General features: G+C 38.6%; 1 protein-coding gene across 2 annotated transcripts; it reads left to right on the top strand.

The window, feature by feature from the left end:
- The first annotated feature begins 5,524 nt into the window (after positions 1–5,524).
- Positions 5,525–20,800, top strand: kif3a (kinesin family member 3A). Of its 2 annotated transcripts, XM_085477023.1 has the most exons (18): positions 5,525–5,712; positions 6,195–6,468; positions 6,624–6,768; positions 7,575–7,659; positions 7,950–8,055; positions 8,356–8,495; positions 8,620–8,817; positions 9,097–9,271; positions 9,370–9,468; positions 10,040–10,108; positions 12,135–12,291; positions 12,381–12,561; positions 13,346–13,456; positions 13,676–13,801; positions 18,416–18,469; positions 18,574–18,642; positions 18,749–18,879; positions 19,904–20,800. In XM_085477023.1, exons 1-18 carry the CDS (start codon positions 5,707–5,709, stop codon positions 19,950–19,952), a joined length of 2,175 nt encoding a protein of 724 aa, XP_085333149.1. In that variant the 5' UTR covers positions 5,525–5,706; the 3' UTR covers positions 19,953–20,800. The 2 variants fall into 2 exon arrangements, with proteins under 2 accessions (XP_085333149.1, XP_085333157.1); XM_085477031.1 differs by lacking the exon at positions 10,040–10,108.

Here is a 20,800-nt window from a genome sequence, read left to right as displayed (position 1 = left end):
ATGTCAGCAAACAGAAAAAGTGTATTTACTTTTTAGTCATAGTAGTTTTTATAGACTGCTGATTGATTTTGAGTCAGAACACACAGTTGTGTAAAATGCTCCAACAGTATCTACTTTTTATTTATTTACTTATCTACTTATTTACTTACCATCCATCCATCTTCTTCCACTTTATCCTGTTCAAATTGTATAGAATCACAATGTATTTCTTCGTGTTGGTGTAGCAGTTGTTTAGTCATTTTTACCACACAAAGCATTGCACTATTGTCAATATGACACAAATGCTGAGGATATGATGTAATCAGAAATTTCTGCTCTGGGATTTACATCAGTGTCAGTGAATTTCATATAGGGTAGACTAAAATAAACTGAATGTAAGAATTCTCCACTGATGACACAGGATAGACTGTGCATGATAGCAATTTTGTTTTAGGGCTAAAGGAAATTTCCACTGTTGACATAGGATAGACTGTCAATTAGGTAATTTTCCATTTTAGGACTGAGCAAAGTGTCAGTTTATGATAGTTAGATCATAGTTTAGATGATACCACACAAAATCTATATTTGTTTGTCTGTAAAAAATACCTACACAATCAGTAATCCATCCATTTTTTCTTCTTATCTAGTTCAGGCTCTTGGGGAAACTGAAGTGTATCCCAGCTGTCAAAAGGTAAGAGGTGGGGTATACCCTAGAAAGTTCACCAGTGTGTTGCAGAGCTCACATAGAAAGACAACCTCCACAATCTGATTTTGAGCAACAAAGATGGGAACACAGATATTAAGACCGGAAGTTGTTTTTTTTTAAATCTATATCAGAGACTAGGTTCTCATGTTCCCTAGCTGTGCACCTAACACCTTATACAAGCATCGTATCATGTTAGCAATTTTCACCCAAAAACTTTCATTACGCCTGATTGAAGCTGACATCTATGATAATGCTGCTCATCCTCTGACATCATCACATTTCCTAGCAAATGTAGTAACCCCAATATATGAGTAAAATCTCTGACTAAACAATAACATGGACATGTATGCATACACTAAATAAATCGAATTTTATATTTTATAATTGAAGGAAATGTCAAATTTGACCCAGGATGTAGTGGAAATCTACAGCACAAATTATATAAATATACATATGTATATATAATTTCTTTATTTATCATTTATAATTTATCCACATTACAAAAATACAGAACAAGAGTTCATAGGATAATGCAAGAGTCTAATCAGAATTGCATATTTTGAAGAAGAAACAAATATATTCTACATATGGACATGAAAAGGCTACTCTCCAAAGTGTTAAGAGTCCTCAAGGCCAAAATATAACAACACCATTTCTCCCAACTATTTTCCCTCATTTTTGGAGCCAAATAAGTATGTTGCCTGTTCCAGCATATGTATTTAGTTGACACTATTAATAAACAATTTGGCACTAGGGCAATTTAGGTTAAATAAAAATTAAATTTAAAAAAAGTCCAACCAAGGACTGGGTTTGCAAATTAGCCCTTGGCAAGAAAAATTTTGTACGTAACATTGCTTAACTAACTGAATACCAACATATCATATAGCATGTTTCTTAAAGACTAGCCATAGATTTTGTAAGGCCATAAACCCATGGACAAATACCAGTGTATTTACTTCTGAAAATTCAAAGGTGAAGTAAAAGGCCCAACTAATGAGCTAACCATTCCAGACTAGTTTCAGCCCCAGTCTTCAGGCAGATACACTGATTCCACTGGCATAAAGGGCAACCATAAAATGGTATCTCTCTGGTAAATAGGGAAATACTTCCCAAACATTATCTTTGGCTATGTTCTTTGCCACATTAAATTGAAAAACAGCTTGGTTTGCCTACCTAAGTCTACCAAAGGGACATTTATGCGGCTCTACTTATCCTAAAAGAATTTAATATGTTTGCAAACCAAACAAAAAATAGCGCTACTATTACTATCCTAACAATGTAATAACCAAGCAAAAATTAGACACTATCTTGTGTCCCAAAAAACTTGGGTTAGGGTTAGGGAAATTTAAAGCCTTGATTTTACTGCTGACACAGACATGGCCATTTTCTAATAAAAAAAAAAAACTAACATATACAACAAATGTAAAATTAAAAATGTAACAAATACAAACACCACACAGGGTTAATGCCTAGTGGCATGTAAGATAGATCCATGAGCAGTTTATCTGGACCTGCTTTTATAGCCTGGAAGGCCTATCTCAGTACCCACTCCTGACAACTTATTACCCTCCAAAACAGTGAGGACATTACTGCACAAAGGGAAATTTATGCACTATTTGCCCAAATATATGTATACAATGTAGCCAGTTTCTTCCATATTATAGATGAAGTGTAAGCTGATACTGGGCACAATGTTCCCTCTAAACTGCGCGCGTGCGCAATTGCGCACTGCTGGCACGGTCTCTCCGCACAGAAAATCTGCGTTGCGCACAAAAAAAAACTCTAACCTGAATTGAAATTAAAATTAAAACTTTAACAGTTCTGTTTTGCAGTGTTAGTCAGTAAGTGAATGGCTGCTCCCGTATGGGATTAGAACGATGCCACCTTATCCCATAGTCCAGCCAATGATGCGATTCACATTCGTATTGACAGGCTATGACAGCGTCCTTATGTGCCGACACCGGTGTTTTAGCTAGCAAAGCGGCTGATGTGGAGTGAATCTACGTTAATGACAACGTGTACAACCATTGGAGATGTGAGCAGGACAGACGGAACAATTGACGGAAAAAGTGTGGACTTTACAGGGAGTGCAGAATTATTAGGCAAGTTGTATTTTTGAGGAATAATTTTATTATTGAACAACAACCATGTTCTCAATGAACCCAAAAAACTCATTAATATCAAAGCTGAATGTTTTTGGAAGTAGTTTTTAGTTTGTTTTTAGTTTTAGCTATTTTAGGGGGATATCTGTGTGTGCAGGTGACTATTACTGTGCATAATTATTAGGCAACTTAACAAAAAACAAATATATACCCATTTCAATTATTTATTTTTACCAGTGAAACCAATATAACATCTCCACATTCACAAATATACATTTCTGACATTCAAAAACAAAACAAAAACAAATCAGCGACCAATATAGCCACCTTTCTTTGCAAGGACACTCAAAAGCCTGCCATCCATGGATTCTGTCAGTGTTTTGATCTGTTCACCATCAACATTGCGTGCAGCAGCAACCACAGCCTCCCAGACACTGTTCAGAGAGGTGTACTGTTTTCCCTCCTTGTAAATCTCACATTTGATGATGGACCACAGGTTCTCAATGGGGTTGAGCTCAGGTGAACAAGGAGGCCATGTCATTAGTTTTTCTTCTTTTATACCCTTTCTTGCCAGCCACGCTGTGGAGTACTTGGACGCGTGTGATGGAGCATTGTCCTGCATGAAAATCATGTTTTTCTTGAAGGATGCAGACTTCTTCCTGTACCACTGCTTGAAGAAGGTGTCTTCCAGGAACTGGCAGTAGGACTGGGAGTTGAGCTTGACTCCATCCTCAACCCGAAAAGGCCCCACAAGCTCATCTTTGATGATACCAGCCCAAACCAGTACTCCACCTCCACCTTGCTGGCGTCTGAGTCGGACTGGAGCTCTCTGCCCTTTACCAATCCAGCCACGGGCCCATCCATCTGGCCCATCAAGACTCACTCTCATTTCATCAGTCCATAAAACCTTAGAAAAATCAGTCTTGAGATATTTCTTGGCCCAGTCTTGACGTTTCAGCTTGTGTGTCTTGTTCAGTGGTGGTCGTCTTTCAGCCTTTCTTAGCTTGGCCATGTCTCTGAGTATTGCACACCTTGTGCTTTTGGGCACTCCAGTGATGTTGCAGCTCTGAAATATGGCCAAACTGGTGGCAAGTGGCACCTTGGCAGCTGCACGCTTGACTTTTCTCAGTTCATGGGCAGTTATTTTGCGCCTTGGTTTTTCCACACGCTTCTTGCGACCCTGTTGACTATTTTTGAAACGCTTGATTGTTCGATGATCACGCTTCAGAAGCTTTGCAATTTTGAGACTGCTGCATCCCTCTGCAAGATATCTCACTATTTTTGACTTTTCTGAGCCTGTCAAGTCCTTCTTTTGACCCATTTTGCCAAAGGAAAGGATGTTGCCTAATAATTATGCACACATGATATAGGGTGTTGATGTCATTAGACCACACCCCTTCTCATTACAGAGATGCACATCACCTATTATGCTTAATTGTTAGTAGGCTTTCGAGCCTATACAGCTTGGAGTAAGACAACATGCATGAAGAGGATGATGTGGACAAAATACTCATTTGCCTAATAATTCTGCACTCCCTGTATACCAGTTTTTAAATTGTGTTGATAGGCCACGTAAAACCAGAGTTATGATAAAAAAAATATATGCAATGTTTGGTTTTCTTCCTGAATATTATCATTGTTTATATTTACTGTGGAAGAAAAACGGCGTATGAGGAAAACGCTCCAATCAAAAAATGATATGGCAACAAGGCATTTAGTTGTTTAGGAAGAGGGAAGTTTTAGGAGTGATGGTGGTGTTTTGAAATGTGAGAGATTTGCGACGTTTAGCGCAAATCTTGTGTAGTTAGTGTGTAGTGTAGTCAGTAGTTTTGTTGTGTGTGTCAGAACAATGAGGCGACTGCTGAATGTTACAGGTGTTACAGGAGTGATACATCTCCTGTTGTCAGGCCTGCAGGTATCAGGCTGTTGTTCTCCTTTATCTCATAGTGGACAGAAATTATTTTTTGGAGTGGCACAAATAATTTGTGTGGCATCAAATTTGATGCAGAACAGATGATTGTTCTGTAAATAGTTTGAAATGTTTATTTAAAAAACTGCCTTGGATGCTTTTTAGGTAAACAGCTGCAAAAAACTTTTTACTTTTTTGAAGAAGTAACTATATAAATAATTGCCCAACATTGGTCATTATATACTGTATTTTGCAGACAGAGAGTTACAGGACTCTCTCCCAGACCACAGACTCATACTCATAATACAAGTCAGAGCTTTATAAAAAAAAAAAAAAAAAAAAAAAGAAAGTTGTGTTTTCAAAATTGGAGTACAAGTTATTATTATTTTTACTTCCAATAGTGTTAACAAACTGCACAGGTCATGAACAATATATTTTTTTTAATTTTCATTGTAAGTGGGTTAAAGTATAGTCTAACGTAAATGTTGTAATTTGATTATTTTAATAAACCATGTAACTTGGATGGATTCGATGCTGGCGTGACCACAGTGCACACGTCTGCTGTTGCTCACAGTGATCCAAGTGTCCTCTCAGGGAGTTTGTGTGTTCGCTTAGACACATGAAAAATTAGAGGGAACATTGCTGGGCAAGCAGATGGTATTATTCAAAGATATGAAGACGTGTGTGTGTGTGTGTGTGTGTGTGTGTGTGTGTGTAGTGAATCACTCTATAACAAAATATTTCCCAATACTTTCCACCTGTACTTGTCTCCGTAACATTAAATTCTCGATGTCATTTAATATTAAACTGCAGCTGACTGAGCCAGTGACGACCGGTTAGCGCATGCGCAAGCAGACCTAACAACAAGCGATCGGTTGTGAGGTTCTGGTAATATGGGCATAGCTTTGGTATTTTAATGCTTCGGATAACGTAGAGTCAAATGAACAAAGGCTTGAAAATATTTTACTGTTACTACACGTGCACTGTAATTGCATTTCGGCCTTATCACTATGCCGGTAAGTCCCCACGCATGTTTGCATTTTTGTTTTGTTTGCAAACTGGGTTCCTCCCTTCCTCTGCTGATGTGATGCTAACCGGTTAGCACAGCTAACCTAGCCGTTGTTGTTGCTGTAGGATACAAAAAACCCCGCAGACTCATTCTTCCGACGTTGGGTTTTGCGTGTCACCTCAGATTTGGTGTTCTTGAGTGGTGCTTGCTAGCTAGCATTGTCATTTATGTTACTAGTCCAAGCGTATTTTTGCATAGCAAAAAAAGCTAGCGGCAAATGCAAAGCAGGTAACTCAAGCATAACCTCACCGTTAGCTAGCTTCTACAAATGTTACCCTCAGATTTAGTCCAAACTAATAAACTAGCTCCACTGAATCGACCTGACAGCTCTGCCCTTATATCCATGTTCGTAAAATAAAAGTTATTGCTACGTACTAGAAATAACTGTCTTTATTATGGTATTGTGGTCCTTTTTTTTTTTTTTTTCAGAGCCATAAGGTTGAGAAGCAGGAGGTCAGCGATAACGTTAAGGTCGTGGTGAGATGTCGTCCCCTCAACCAGAAAGAGACGACGATGGGCCACAAACAGGCCGTCATAGTGGATGAGATGCGTGGGACCATCACAGTCAACAAGCTGGAGACCCCCCACGAACCTCCCAAGACCTTTACTTTTGACACTGTTTTTGGTCCTGACAGTAAACAGCTGGATGTCTACAATCTCACAGCCCGCCCCATCATTGACTCAGTGTTAGAGGGTTACAATGGTATATTTAATGCGACTACACACATTGCTTTTTCAAATTAAGAAACCATTGCTGTTCTCTTTATTGGATTGTAAACTTTGCATTTTTTTCTTCTTTCTTATTTTCCACATGCATTATTTGAAGTAATGATTTTTATTTTCTTCTGTCCATTTCAGGCACAATCTTTGCATATGGGCAGACTGGCACAGGAAAAACTTTCACAATGGAGGGTGTGAGAGCGGTGCCAGGGCTCAGAGGGATAATCCCAAATTCCTTTGCTCATATTTTTGGGCACATTGCCAAGGCAGAGGGTGACACAAGGTAAGACCACAATCAGTTACACACAATTGATCCAGTCAATTGCAGACAACTTGGCAAAGAACAAGTTACATCTTTAGGACTTTTGTTAGTAGCAGCATTGTCACTAAAATGCATAGTTTGTTTCCATTTCTTTAGTCTACGCAAAAGCCAAAGATAACACTGTTTGACAGGCATAAAATAGTATTTTTGCACCAGCAAGGTGATTCCCAAACAGCTGTTAGCCAAAAACCTGGCAACTAGTATAGACCTGACACACAACCTAAGAGATTCAACTGCCCTTTCATTTGATCCATTTATGGTTAGCTGAAGCCTTGTTATAAATTGTGGCTGTCAAGAAGCCACAGTAGTGTATGTCAAAGGTGTAATGAGGATGTCTGTAACTGGCTTCACATAAACTCAGTCTTTGGTGAAGTGCGATGTTTATCCTCAAGTGTTGATCAAAGGAGCTTGCAAAGAAAAGCGTCTGGACTTCTTTAAGTTGCTTGAAGACGTTTCACCTCTCATCCGAGAAGCTTCTTCAGTTCTAAGGTCAAATGGTGGAGAGTCCCAGATATAACCTAGTGGGAGTAACCCCCCACAGAGGGACAAAAGGACCCCCTGATGATCCTCTAATCGCCTGAGCCACACCCAGTTTCACACCTTGGCTCAGGCGATTTTTTTAAATTCAAATTATTTAAAGGCTCCAAACCTTTAAGGGCTCTAAACAGAGCTCTTAAAGGTTTTGACCTAAACTGTTACAGGTAAAATATTTACAATTTACAGTTTGAAGTCTTAGGGAGTGTCTGATTTGCACTTACCTTCCACAGGTTTTTAGTTCGTGTTTCATACCTGGAGATTTACAACGAAGAGGTGCGGGATTTGTTGGGAAAGGACCAGCTGCAGAGGCTAGAGGTAACACTGCATTTACAATGAGTAACTTTTAACAAAGCGGTTCGGATAAAGTTGGCATTAAGGACACTATAGTCTTATCCATATATGACTATAGTATATTATTGCACGGTCTATACCTTGCAATATAAAGTGCCTTGAGGCGACTGTTGTGATTTTTAAATAGAATTGAATTGAACTGAAACCTTCCAGAAGATGGCTAAATTAATTTGATTATGTTCAGTGTTTTGCTAGTGTATTTCTGACAGCAGCTTTTCAACATTATGGTGTTGATTTTTTTTTTTTTATGACAGGTGAAAGAAAGACCAGATGTTGGCGTGTACATAAAAGACCTGTCTGGTTACGTCGTGAACAATGCTGATGACATGGACAGGATCATGACACTGGGCCACAAAAACCGTAAGCAGAACACAGGCAGTACTGAAAGTGAAATAGATGCCACAAAGCTAAATGCTGATCTTCATTCCTCCTAACTGAGATATTTATCTCTTGTGATTAAAAAAAAAAAAAAACCACACGTCAGAGTAAAAGGCTCTCACCCTACTTGTAGTAAATGGAAAATGGTGACTGCTAAAGAGTAAATGGGGAAATATGCAAAAATAACATTTTCAAAGTTTTAATTTCAGGTTCTGTTTTAATTTTACTGAATCAATCACCGTAATTATATTGTCTGGTCAAACCCTATTGTGGTATTTTTAGGGTCTGTTGGAGCCACAAACATGAATGAACATAGCTCGCGCTCTCATGCTATTTTTACCATCACCATCGAGTGCAGCGAGAAGGGCGTAGACGGCAACCAGCATGTGCGCATGGGAAAACTTCATCTGGTTGACCTTGCGGTATGTACTCTTGTACTACTAAACTAAAGGAGATGATATTGATATTGGGTGTATGTACTATATTCTTACAGTCCATGATATACCTCACTGCCATTAATTAAATATAGACTTTCACTACTTACAGGGCTCAGAAAGACAGGGCAAGACTGGAGCCACAGGTCAGCGTTTAAAGGAAGCAACAAAGATAAATCTGTCTCTCTCCACGCTGGGTAATGTCATCTCAGCCCTGGTGGATGGCAAGAGCACTCACGTTCCCTACAGGAACTCAAAACTGACCCGACTACTCCAGGATTCACTCGGTGGAAACTCCAAAACAATGATGGTACTGCTAAATTTGGGAAGCAGCGTTCTGTTGTCTTTGCAAGGATGGAAGGATTTATTATAATTAGAGAAACCTTGAATTCTTGCTTAAACCATAGATGTGTTTTTGAAAAATACTTTGGGTGATCTGTTTTGCTGTAACACCACAAAACAACTAACTCCTGACCTAACTAAAAAGCCAACTAACCCTTAAATTGAGGGGGATTTTTACAGTATTTTAAATGTTGAATTGAAAGTTTTTGCCTCACTTCTTTAAATGCAACACTTTAATTCCCTCCAGTGTGCAAATATAGGACCTGCAGACTACAACTATGATGAGACCATCAGTACCCTTCGCTATGCCAATAGGGCTAAAAACATCAAAAACAAAGCCAGGATCAACGAGGATCCTAAAGATGCCCTGCTGCGTCAGTTTCAGAAAGAGATCGAGGAGCTCAAGAAAAAGCTGGAAGAAGGTAAAAAACCAGAGCTTGAAGAAATCATTGCACTTTTTGATTTGCATATAATTTTTAACGCCACGTCTTTGTGAAATGCCACTTTGTGACGCATCTAGGTGAAGAGATCTCTGGCTCTGATGGCAGTGCATCAGAGGAGATGGATGAAGGTGACGATGAAGGAGGGGTGGCAGGAGATGGTCGAAGGAGAAGAAGAGGTAAAAACAGTTGTGAATGAGCACATAGATCGTTCAACCTTAAATCTGCTTACAGTGATGCTCTGCATAAGAGATGTTTTAGGCCTTATCACTGTCATCATTCTATTATGAGTCAGCACTGAGGTTGCTTTGATGCTGCTTGAATGTTCACAGTCTTCCTTAAACATAAGACCTCTTAGTTTCCCTGGTATTCTCACCTTCTTTTTTTAAAAAGTAGGTGTTAAATACTCATGAATTCGGTATGTGTTGCAGTGCTGGATGTTTTCTTGATGCTTTGTTCTATTTTTTTTATTTTTTTTTTTATCTCAAATTGATGTGTGTGCATATTTTTCAGTTGGGACTTTTCTACTTGATATAGTATGAAGCTATTCTAAATTAATAGCAGCCAGACTGTCCGTATGCTGTGAGTAAGCTCGTCTGCTATGTTTGTTTATATGCATATGTGCACATTACAGAGCTGCAGTTGATATACCCGCAAACTGCAAAACAAACGCTGCTAGACCTTATCTCTCTTTTTTTATTTCTCATTGTGGGCTTTGTTGGGTATAGTACTTCCTCTTTTCCTTTACAGACAACATCAGTTCAAATTGTGACTGCACCTCCGCAGTGCCACTGTCCACTGAGGACAAACCTCAGAATAGTGAGTTAGAGCAGCACTCTGCTCACCAACCCACCTGCCTACAAATTTAAGCCCTTTTCACACATGAGACAGATACATTTGCTGTGCCGTGTACTTTTGCGCTTTATTGGCTGTTTGCTTTCATGAATACTAGACGCAGTTCTTTGACAAGTCTTGTTCCCATTTTAGTTTCCCCAAACAATGTAACCTTTTTAGACAGATGCTCCTAAGCAGTTTCACAGTAAAGTAAATATGATCCGTAATTATATAGTCTATATTTCTAGTTTTTTAAAGTTTTTTGCCCTCCGTATTTCCTAATTAGCTTGTTGCAACTCTTCGAATGGGGATTAAAATAAAGATTAAACGATGGCTTGTATGCTGTTTATAGTTTTTCTTGTTATGCTCTGTAAAAGAGCATGAATGAAAGCTGAATACCAACCTCATGTCTAATAAAGACAGAATTTTTTTTTCTTCATGCCGTGGATGTAGGTGGTTTTCTTTAGGGGATTTCCTAAGGCCTCGATGTCCCGTCAATGACTCAAGTAATTTGCTGCATTTCCTCTTTAGTGGTCAGCTTACCTAGTTACCTGTTACTATTTTTCACTGTGGTTATTGCAGTTGTCTGGGTTCTGAAGATTTTCTCAATTTTCACTATTTTTAGTGAAAATTCATATATAATTTTTAATGTCCTCTTTGTTTGTTAAAAGCCTTGATCAGTTGATGTAATGGAGAAAGCCTTAAACCCCTTTATTTTTTCTTTTGTTATTATATTTACAATTAGCATCAGGATTGCATTGCTGGATTACAAGGAAGCATGCAATCTTTTGGGGTGTTGATCCTAGTTTGGTAATTCTACATTGTGTTTGTGAATTACAGGACATGTGTGAAAAGGGGCTTTGTACTATCCTTGACACACTGCCACTCCTGTAGGCTCACAGCGTAATCCCGCTTCCCGACTGCTCCACACACCTTCATTGTCATCTCCCAGGCCTTGTTAGGGTTTCCATAAAACTGATTGCAAGTTTGTCCGTTGAATGAAGGTGCTCATGCTGCAGATTCCTGAATCCACTCAGTCCATTAATTTGGGGTATCTGCCCAGCTGGACAACTCTTTGTGAAAGGTTGATGTTATCTGAAGAATATTTTCTATTATTCTTCTTTACAGATGACCCGAATGATCAGTTTTTGTGCATGACAGTTCAATATCCTCACTTTATACCTGCTCAAATTGTGATTTCTTTAAGACCTAATTCACCCACATTATGTTTCATTATGGGTTTTTTTTTCTTTCCTGTGTGTCTTATGACTGGCATCACTAAAAGATGCCTCTCATCTCATCAGCATTTATATATATATATATATATATATATATATATATATATATATATATATAAATAAATAAATAATTTTGTTTCAATTTATAGAGATGTAAGACTTTCCGAATCACTCTGTAATGTGTTGCTCTTTCTTTCTCCTCCTTTTGGTGCAAATGATGCCTGTCTGACTTGCTATACACCTCTTAATTGAAGAAGAAAGAGGTTGGTGTAAGAGTCTACATGGTCAAACTGTCCTTTACAAACAATGTTTTTTGCTCACTTAAAATGATCAAGATTGCCAACACGTGCTTTAGTAGCTTTTCACTAACCGATTGGATAACTGCTGATTGTATAAGCACTGCTAGCATTTTTCTGTTTGTCCATTGTCTGACTGCCACCCTTAATACTTACTCTTTTCATAAGCACCATATCATCCTCGCATTTCTTATAGTTTCCCTTATTCATAGGTTTTGCATATACTAACTTTGATTATTTAATACTGTGCACTAGCAAGCTAGAAACATATGCACATGGATCCTACTAGCATTCCCTTTATAAGGACTCATTCAGAAGACCAACAGGTTTGCTCAGAAACTGCACAGATTAAATAATACTAATGCTGATTGTTAAAGAGGAATGAATCTGCCTTTAAATGATCCAATACCTATACAGTGACAAGTGCTTGTTAAACAACCACTAAGGCTCTTTGCTGTCCTATGTGTGTCTGTTCAGGAAGGAAGAAGGTTTCCCCAGACAAGATGGTGGAGATGCAGGCAAAGATTGAAGAGGAAAGAAAGGCTTTGGAGGCCAAGCTAGACATGGAGGAGGAGGAGAGGAACAAGGCAAGAGCAGAGCTTGAGAAGAGGGAGAAGGACCTTCTTAAAGCCCAGTGAGTCAATAAAGAGAAAATAAATTCTATTAAAAATCATTTGTGGTATTTGCTAATTTTGGTAATTGGTGGGCCTTTTAAAATGTCAGGCAGGAGCATCACCTCCTGCTAGAGAAATTGTCGGCTTTAGAAAAGAAGGTGATTGTGGGTGGGGTGGACCTCTTGGCCAAAGCTGAGGAGCAGGAGAAGCTTTTGGAGGAGTCCAACAATGAACTCGAAGAGCGTCGCAAGAGAGCAGAGCAGCTGCGGAAGGAACTGGAGGAAAAAGAGGTACGGATAAATAACGTCACTGAATCCACGCATTATCTCATCCTTTCCTAAGTTTGGCAGCTGATAGTCACGCTGTTGACGGTAATGTCACAATAATGAATCAGCATTACCACTTGGGAAATTCTTCTTTACCTGTTGTACCACATTGTAACCACAATAAAGCAACACATACATTCGGAAATTAAACCTGTAACCCATATCTGTCAGCTACCCTGGAGAGAATATCTCATGTATGTATGTTTTGTTTGCTTGCTGACCAGTGGTTTAAAAAAAACCAGCTAAATTAATAGTTTTACAATTTGTTTTAGTTTTTTTGTTTATTTTTGGGCAACATTTTGCTTCAAAAAATTGCGACTCTTTTGCCACTCATAGCTAACCATTATCCTGTCGTGCTTCACTGAGATGACAGGATATGCTGACAGTTACATTGCTTGTTTTTTAGAGAAATTATTGCATCACTGTGGTTGGAAATATGGTTAGAAGTTAATACTACACACTTTCATGTGCAAATTGATTATGATCGATGTTCAGATAAAAGTTGAAACTCATGTCCTTTTAGTTTAATGTCTGAATTAAAGATATTTGAAAGCTTTATTTTTTTCTTATTATTATTATTAAAAGTGATATTTTGATTTTTTGCTGTTTATTTGTGGCTGTTCCTGCTTGCAGCTCGATGGTATAATGTCCTTTACCATACACACAATATATTTTTGTAAACCCAAACAAAAGCTTGCAAAAGTACCTTGATTGTGCATAATCACAAACCTCGTCCCTCTTAAAACAGCAAGAACGTTTGGATATAGAAGAGAAGTATACTAGCCTGCAGGAAGAGGCTCAAGGAAAGACCAAGAAGCTGAAGAAAGTATGGACCATGCTGATGGCTGCCAAATCTGAAGTAAGTTTAACAAAGGGTTGCACCATAAATGATCATTATTCTTTGACTTGTTCCCTGTCGGGACAGAAGGGTGACCATTATGAGACACTAAAGTATTGCTATTATTAATTGTGTATGCAGCATGTATATTCAGATTTAATCAAATAGCTCTTTGTGGCTAGATGTATTATCAGTTTAGCAGAAACTGATCCGCTAGCATTGTTGTTTTTCATCGGTTAGATGGCAGATCTGCAGCAAGAGCATCACAGAGAAATCGAAGGCCTCCTCGAGAATATCCGCCAGCTGAGCCGAGAACTCCGGCTCCAGATGCTCATCATAGACAACTTTATTCCCCAGGAATACCAGGTGTGTGTGCGTGCGTGCGCATGTGTGGGCTTTTAAGAGAAGTCCAGATAACGCAATGACAGTAGAAGTACTGTAATATTAGACATCTTTAGTTACAAGGCTAATCTGATACTTGTATTTACCTGTTATTTAAACATACACACATTAAGCATACATCATCTAAATCTGACATGAATTGAGTGGGGTTGTTTTTATATTGTTGTTGGCTTTATTTATTGTTGTTTTACTTCTGCTTCCTCTACATCAGGGGTCGGCAACCCTAGGCACCCGTGCCAGGGTTAAGTGATGGCACGACCATAGCTGGACTGGCCATCGGGCATACCGGGCATTTGTTCGGTGGGCCGATGATTTTTTTTTTTTTTGTTTGTTTGTTTTTGTAACGGTATAAACAATGAAAGGTAGTAGATTGGCCAGATGCTGGCCGGTGTGTAAAAATAACTCAGTTTTTGGTGGTGGATATGGCGTAGCTTCCACAGATTCAGTAATATTAGCAAGTGGTGGCCAGCAGGTGGATGAGAGAAAGGGGAGGCAACAGGAGAGACCAGAGGCGGGGCCGGTCCGAGTGTCAGGTGAACTGAACTTTAGGTAAGAAGTTATGACTTGCAGTCTATCTGGGTCAGATATAAACCAAGTTTAGGTGGAGTTTATTTTCGTTGTGCTGACTTTTTACAGTCAGTTACAATAACTCGTACTGCGTACTAGCTAGCACGACAGAGTTTCTATACAGCTGGGTGGGTGCTTTGATGTTACTGATAGTGAACTTTATTTTATTCATACGGTTAGTTAGTAGAGTTGCCAACCATCCCGTAAAAAGACGGAATCGTCCTGTGTTCAGAGAAAATATTACGCGTTTCGTATTGAGCTGAAAAGGAACACAGTTTGTCCTGTACTTCAGCTACAGTGAAAAAGGCACAAAGCTGGAGTTTTTCTATCTTTATGCTGTCAGCTGCATCTTCTCCTCTCATTCTCTCCCCTCCCTCTCCTGTTGCTACTTCAATCATGAAACTGATCAATGAGCAGCTGATCGGCTTTTCTCTCTTGTTTGTTTATCGCCCACTTTGCGCCAGAAAGAGGAAACCGCTGGATTTCGCGCTAAACAACAGCAGCATGTTCAAGCTTGATCAGCTGTTGTTAGAATTTATTTAATATTAATTTCTAGTATCAGCTGATGTTTGCTGGAGCCACAGCCGTAAAAGCTGCTGGTCATGATGTCGGTTTGGATATGTGGTGAGAGGGAAACATGAAGATGAAACCAGGAGATGTTCTTACTGAATCATCAGAGCTGAACAGGTGATGGAGAAACAGGTTTACCTTTTAGGTGACATGAATGAGTTGAAGGGAAGTTATGAACTGTTTCTGAGAGACAAATAACACCAGCATCCTTTTCTATGTAACTGACAGTTGGTAACTGTGCAGGGGCGGGTCTAGCAAAGTTTTGCTAGGGGGCCAGGCAGGGCATTTACAGGGAAAGGTGGGGCACAAAGAAAAACTTTCTTATTCTCATTTAAAATGTCTGGCTGTTATTAAATAATTATCTGAAGCTTACAACCAAAGTTTTTATCTGACGTAAAATGTATAGAAATCATACATATACCAACAAGATTGTACATCACTGTCACAACAGCATTTGTTTTCATTCAAAGGCTTTATAGCTTTAATACCTGGTGGGCCGGTCTCTAGTCAAAATGCCTGGGCTGTTTTTTTGTTTTTGTTTTTTTGTTTTTGTCCCAGTCCAGCCCTGGGCAAGACACGCAGTGAATTAATCTGAGAAGATGCATTAAAAAATAAATGGTCGCGCCAGCGGTGCACATCAGAAATGAGCTGCATAGACATATTAGTTGTGCCACTTCTTAATGACGGTATCTTAGCTAACAACCCCAACTACCAGATTCAACTTGTAATTGGCTAAAAATAACTTAGCCTACTGGTGAGAGGGATGTTGTTAGCTTTCCACATTCCAACACTTCAAAAGCTTCAGGAGCTTTCCGCTCAGCACAGCATCAGCACCATGGAAATACACGGATACAGACTCGTTTTTGGGACTTTCAGGTGTATGGACCAATGTTTTATTTTCTGATCACACCAGAAAGCTTTAATGAGCAGCTGGATTTGTCTTGCATTAACTGGCTGAGTTAATGCCAGTTAATGCAACATCGAAGCAGCTGGAATCCACAGCTGTGCGTGTTCATGGAGCTGTATTTTCACCTGCTGGACATCACTACCTGACAAGTTTAACTGTCTTCAAAACATTGCAGAGGCCTTATTGACAGTATTTGGCTCTGCACGTCTGTGTGAGCAGATTTTCTCTCACATGAAGAGTGTCCTCAGGTAGCCGTCTGAATGCTGGACACTTGAAGACCTGTGTCTCTGAGTGGGAGACCAGAGATCACATTAACATGTGTATCCCTGTATTAACAAACATGCCATATTGGCTCAGTTTATTTTTCTTATCATTGTTGTGAGGAAATAGCATTTTCTGTTGTACAGTTCATTTGCTGTTATGGAGTTCTTGTTATGGATAAAAAGTGTCTTTTTTTTTTGTTTCAAAATAGCTGATAACTATTCGCTGATAGCTGCAAACATCTGCAAACAAATATAATTCTATGAAGTGGTTCTATATAGTGTGTAACTGTTAATATAGAGCGTTATTAAATTTATTGCTAATGCAATCATATGACACACTGACTTCTGAGGAAATTTTAGACGGCACTCGTCATCAGAAAGGTTGCCTACCCCTGCTCTACATCTTTTGTCATAGAGACACAGTTCAGACACCTTGTGCATGTGTTTTACTCTTTCTGAATTATTTAATAATTTTTAATTAATAATTTGTTTTGAAAATCTGCCCTTACTCAAAGTAATGGTAGGTCTGAATTGGACTAATTAACTGTCAGATGTTAGAATCAAAACAATTGTCTCTAACCTGCCCACAGTTTTCAATCTTTAGGCATGAATTTTTGTCTTGTATGCTGAATGACCCCTCCTTTTACTTACAGGAATTAACCAACATGCTTGAAAATGTCAGCTTTGATAATTATAGCTGCCAATTATTTATTTGAAGTTATCAAGATGATCAGATTGTGTGAGATTTTCAAAATAAAAGCCATATTAAAAACTGAAGGATATACTTAGAAATATCACATTATATTTTTTTCCAATGTTTTTAACAATGATTAAAAAAAACAACCAAAAGTCTCACAGTAGCAACAAACCCCTCTGTTTCTTTTTTGGTTGTTGTTTTTTTTTTCCAGAAATTCCACATATTTGATCCACATAATGAAAGTTTTGATTATTAGTGAACTTCTGTAAATCTTTAATCCTGATATGGTATTAACGATTATTAATGGGGAAATGGTATTTGTAGGAAGATGTCAGTTGTAATGACATGCCACTGACAGTAATGAATAGCATTTTCCTAAAGATCTGTGCCTTTGTTAATAAGAGAGAGGATTTGTTACTGCTGGACCTTTGTGAATTTTGCCAACCAGCAACAGAGTGACTGTTGTGACCAAATAATTATTTTTCACATCTACAAACATACATTTAAATTTTGTTTCATATATTCCAGGAAATTAAAAGAAGAGCATCCAAGCAAGATGTTGTAGAGTAGACCGCAAACAGAGTAACACAGGGTCAGATTTAATCAGCTTTACTTTGGCCAACACACATCCATAGGAGAAGAAGCTATTAAGGTTTATCTACTAATTTAAAACAGGATGTTTGCGTAGTACGATGTTGTTAGAAAGCTATGTTGTAGTGCTGAATGAGATGTGACAGATATACAAGCCAAATTTGTTTTTACCAAAGTACCTACAAAAAGACAGACTGTGCGATAGTGCTCTTCACAGTATGTGTGCGCACATCAGCAGGAAGACAAAAAGCTGCGTTTGTAATTTGTTTGACAAACACATAATTTCTGTAGCTTTGCCTCTGTACACCACAACAGTGAATTTTCAATCCATCAATATGTGATTGAAGCGCAGACTTTGAGCTTGAATTGGAGGGGTTTATGAAAATGTGGCAGACCAATTAACGTCACAGACCAGGATCGTCAAGTGCTGAAAGGGCACGACACGCTCTGATGACCCAGTAACTGTAGAGCTCCTAGCCTCCTCTGCCAGTAATAACATCACAGAAACTAATGTGCCTCTAGCTAGGCATGGGTTTCCATGGGCGAGCAGCTCTAGTAGGTGTTGTGTGTAGGTGCCCAGTATTTTGTCCAAGTCGTGTATATGTGCATAGTAGATGTGAAAAGAGATAACAGATTTCAAAAGTGGTGCAATTCAAAATCTAGTAGACATACATGCATTTAAACTCAGATGTACAAACTGGAAAAGCTGCTTCTTTCTTTACTCAAACATTAGTAATGAGCTTCCTGTACGATTACATTTTTACATGGGAAGCAACATCTACCAGCATTAAACATTTTCATTGAGAAGCAGGCAAACAGGAAGGTTGCATGTCCTTCCAAGTAGCCTACAAAACTGTCAGCTGACCAGTTTTTCTTTGACAAGCAGAAAGAAATGCTACTTTTGCTGTTTTCTCACCATGCAACATATCTCATCTTCAATTTCCAGATAGTGCTTCTGATAATCTCTCATGTTTTGCTTGTAGGAGATGATAGAGAACTATGTGCACTGGAATGAGGACATTGGAGAGTGGCAGCTGGTGAGCTCACTTTGCACAGCTAATTCACACACTGGTGCACAGTCTAATCAGCATCCGTTTAAAGAGTTTCACTCCTTCTTTCTGGTGATTTGTCTCTCTTTTAGAAATGTGTGGCTTACACTGGCAACAACATGAGAAAACAGACCCCTGCTCCAGACAAAAAAGAAAAAGATGTGAGTTGTGGAAAGTTGTTTTTATGTAATCATTGATGTTGTGGATTTTTTTTTCTCTCTTTACATTGTAATTCTGACCTCTTTTCTTTTCTCCTTGTCACTGTAGCCATTTGAGGTGGATCTGTCTCATGTGTATCTAGCCTACACAGAGGAGAGTATGCGGCAGTCGCTGATGAAACTAGAGAGGCCCAGGACCTCTAAAAGTAGCAAGAGTGGCCGTCCCAAGACGGGGCGAAGGTAGAGAGCTTTCTACACAAATCAGTACCTTGTGTTTTAATATTGACTACCTGTCCCCTGTGTAGTTCACACACATTTTCCTCCCCCATCTACATTTGTCATAGCAGTATGTAATACACTTCTGTTTCCTCTTAGTTAACAAATATGAACTTGAATGTACAATGTACTTGAATGTGATTTGACCCAGTTTGGTTTGCATGGGTTGGACTGCATCTTGTCTGCAAGATGAATGACCGAAATGTTAAAAAAGGAAGGAAAAAAAAAAAAACTTCCACAATAATTTTTTTTTTTTTTTTAACAGGCCAGCTAATAGCTACCATTAACCAACAACACCAAAATTCAAACTTGCACCTCTTTCTAATGTTGGCCTTTTTATTCCCTTAGTGCTGAATTTGGATCAGATTATTGCTCCTGGCTGACTGTTGCAATCGCGTTCCTGCGCTTGCTTATCATGGAGAGAGATGGTTGATTTCTACTTAATTTTTCTGTTACCCCAGCTGCAGTTATCACAGAGGAAGATCTTCCTCACGTAGTTACACTGAGGCAGAGTTAAAGTACTAATCAGGTCAAACTGATTGTTTTTTTTGTTTTTTTTTTAGTTTAAGCTTAGATGCAAAAACAGATCAAGTGTAAATGGGTTCTTTAGATGCAGGGTTCAGAATAATTTGTTAAACAGTGAGCTGGTTATCTCCATGTGTACTTGTAGATCAGTGACATTTCTACTTATGTTTTATCTTTTTTGTTTTTTTGTTCTTGAGTTCGACTGCATGAATATGAAGTGCATGCAGTCCAAGTGAAGAACAGGGTGATCAATTTAAATATAGCGTTGAGTTCCTGAATATCGTTTGGGAACTCAAACATTTAGCAACTCTTCATAATTAGTGTATTTATAGCAGTTTGATATGAGCTGTAAGCATGATGGTGTTAGTCAATATCATGATATGCTGCTTTTCTGAGAACTGAGCAGGCTGAAAAGCTCTTTGAAATGCTTGATAACGTTTATCACACACCCATCTCCACACAGGAAAAGATCTGCAAAGCCAGACGCTGTGATCGAATCCCTTCTGCAGTGATGACAGCACAGAGGAGAGCCCCAGTGCACTGCAACTCTCGTGTTACCTGAAAGAAGCTGTTGGTCCAGTTTATGACCAAACACTATCTAAAAGATTATCTGCATACTTTAAATAACTCATACGGTTTTACATGTAAAAGAGTTGCACCTGTGATAGGACTTTAGACTTCTTGGCCTGGAGGACCTGTTATATGTATTGTGGTATTTTTATGTTGCTTTGGGACATTTTTCAGCTGCACCATAACCATAAATATATACATTTCTCTTTTGAAAATGTCTTAAATCCTGACAGAAGCTGACAGAAACAGAGCTGTGAGCTTCTAAACTGATTTCCTGCGATGTGACCAACTGGTTTGTGTTAAGTGGCTCGTGCGGATATTAATGTGTTATGATTAATTTCTGATTGCGTGTGCAATTTCACAGAAATCATTTGGGTAAAAGGTCAAAGTATTTAAATAATTATATACACGAAAAGTTTGCTTTATACTCGTTCCTGTAGGTAAGGAGCATAGGAGCATGCATGTCAGTCAACTCTTACTGCTAATAGCTAAAATAGGAAAGTCATCTTTTTATTGTCAGATGTCAGGACACTGTGTTATATTATTATAACGAGATACTACATGCATATGGTATGCCTTAGTATAATGCACTAGTAGGAATTTTTGTGAAGATGATTTCATTTCATGGTGTTTTATAGTAGAGGCAAAATGGCTTTTATTTGGTATCATACTGTATTATCATACTGTCAACTGTTTACAATCCCTAAACCACTGGGGTTTTTTTTTTGTTTTTGTTTTTTTTTTGGGGGGGGGGTGTTATTTATTAAATTATTCCACATGTTTTATCTCA

Source organism: Copadichromis virginalis, linkage group LG2 (assembly GCF_057382275.1).
Source record: "Copadichromis virginalis isolate Kocher_CV1m ecotype Utaka linkage group LG2, C_Virginalis_male_GT1.1, whole genome shotgun sequence".
Taxonomy (NCBI): domain Eukaryota; kingdom Metazoa; phylum Chordata; class Actinopteri; order Cichliformes; family Cichlidae; genus Copadichromis; species Copadichromis virginalis.
This window is presented reverse-complemented; position numbering and strand designations above follow the sequence as displayed.

Coding starts and splice junctions, on each gene's coding strand:
- kif3a (XM_085477023.1), top strand. Junction 6,769..7,574: donor AAGGCAGAGGGTGACACAAG/GTAAGACCACAA, acceptor TACCTTCCACAG/GTTTTTAGTTCGTGTTTCAT. Junction 12,292..12,380: donor AAGGACCTTCTTAAAGCCCA/GTGAGTCAATAA, acceptor TTAAAATGTCAG/GCAGGAGCATCACCTCCTGC.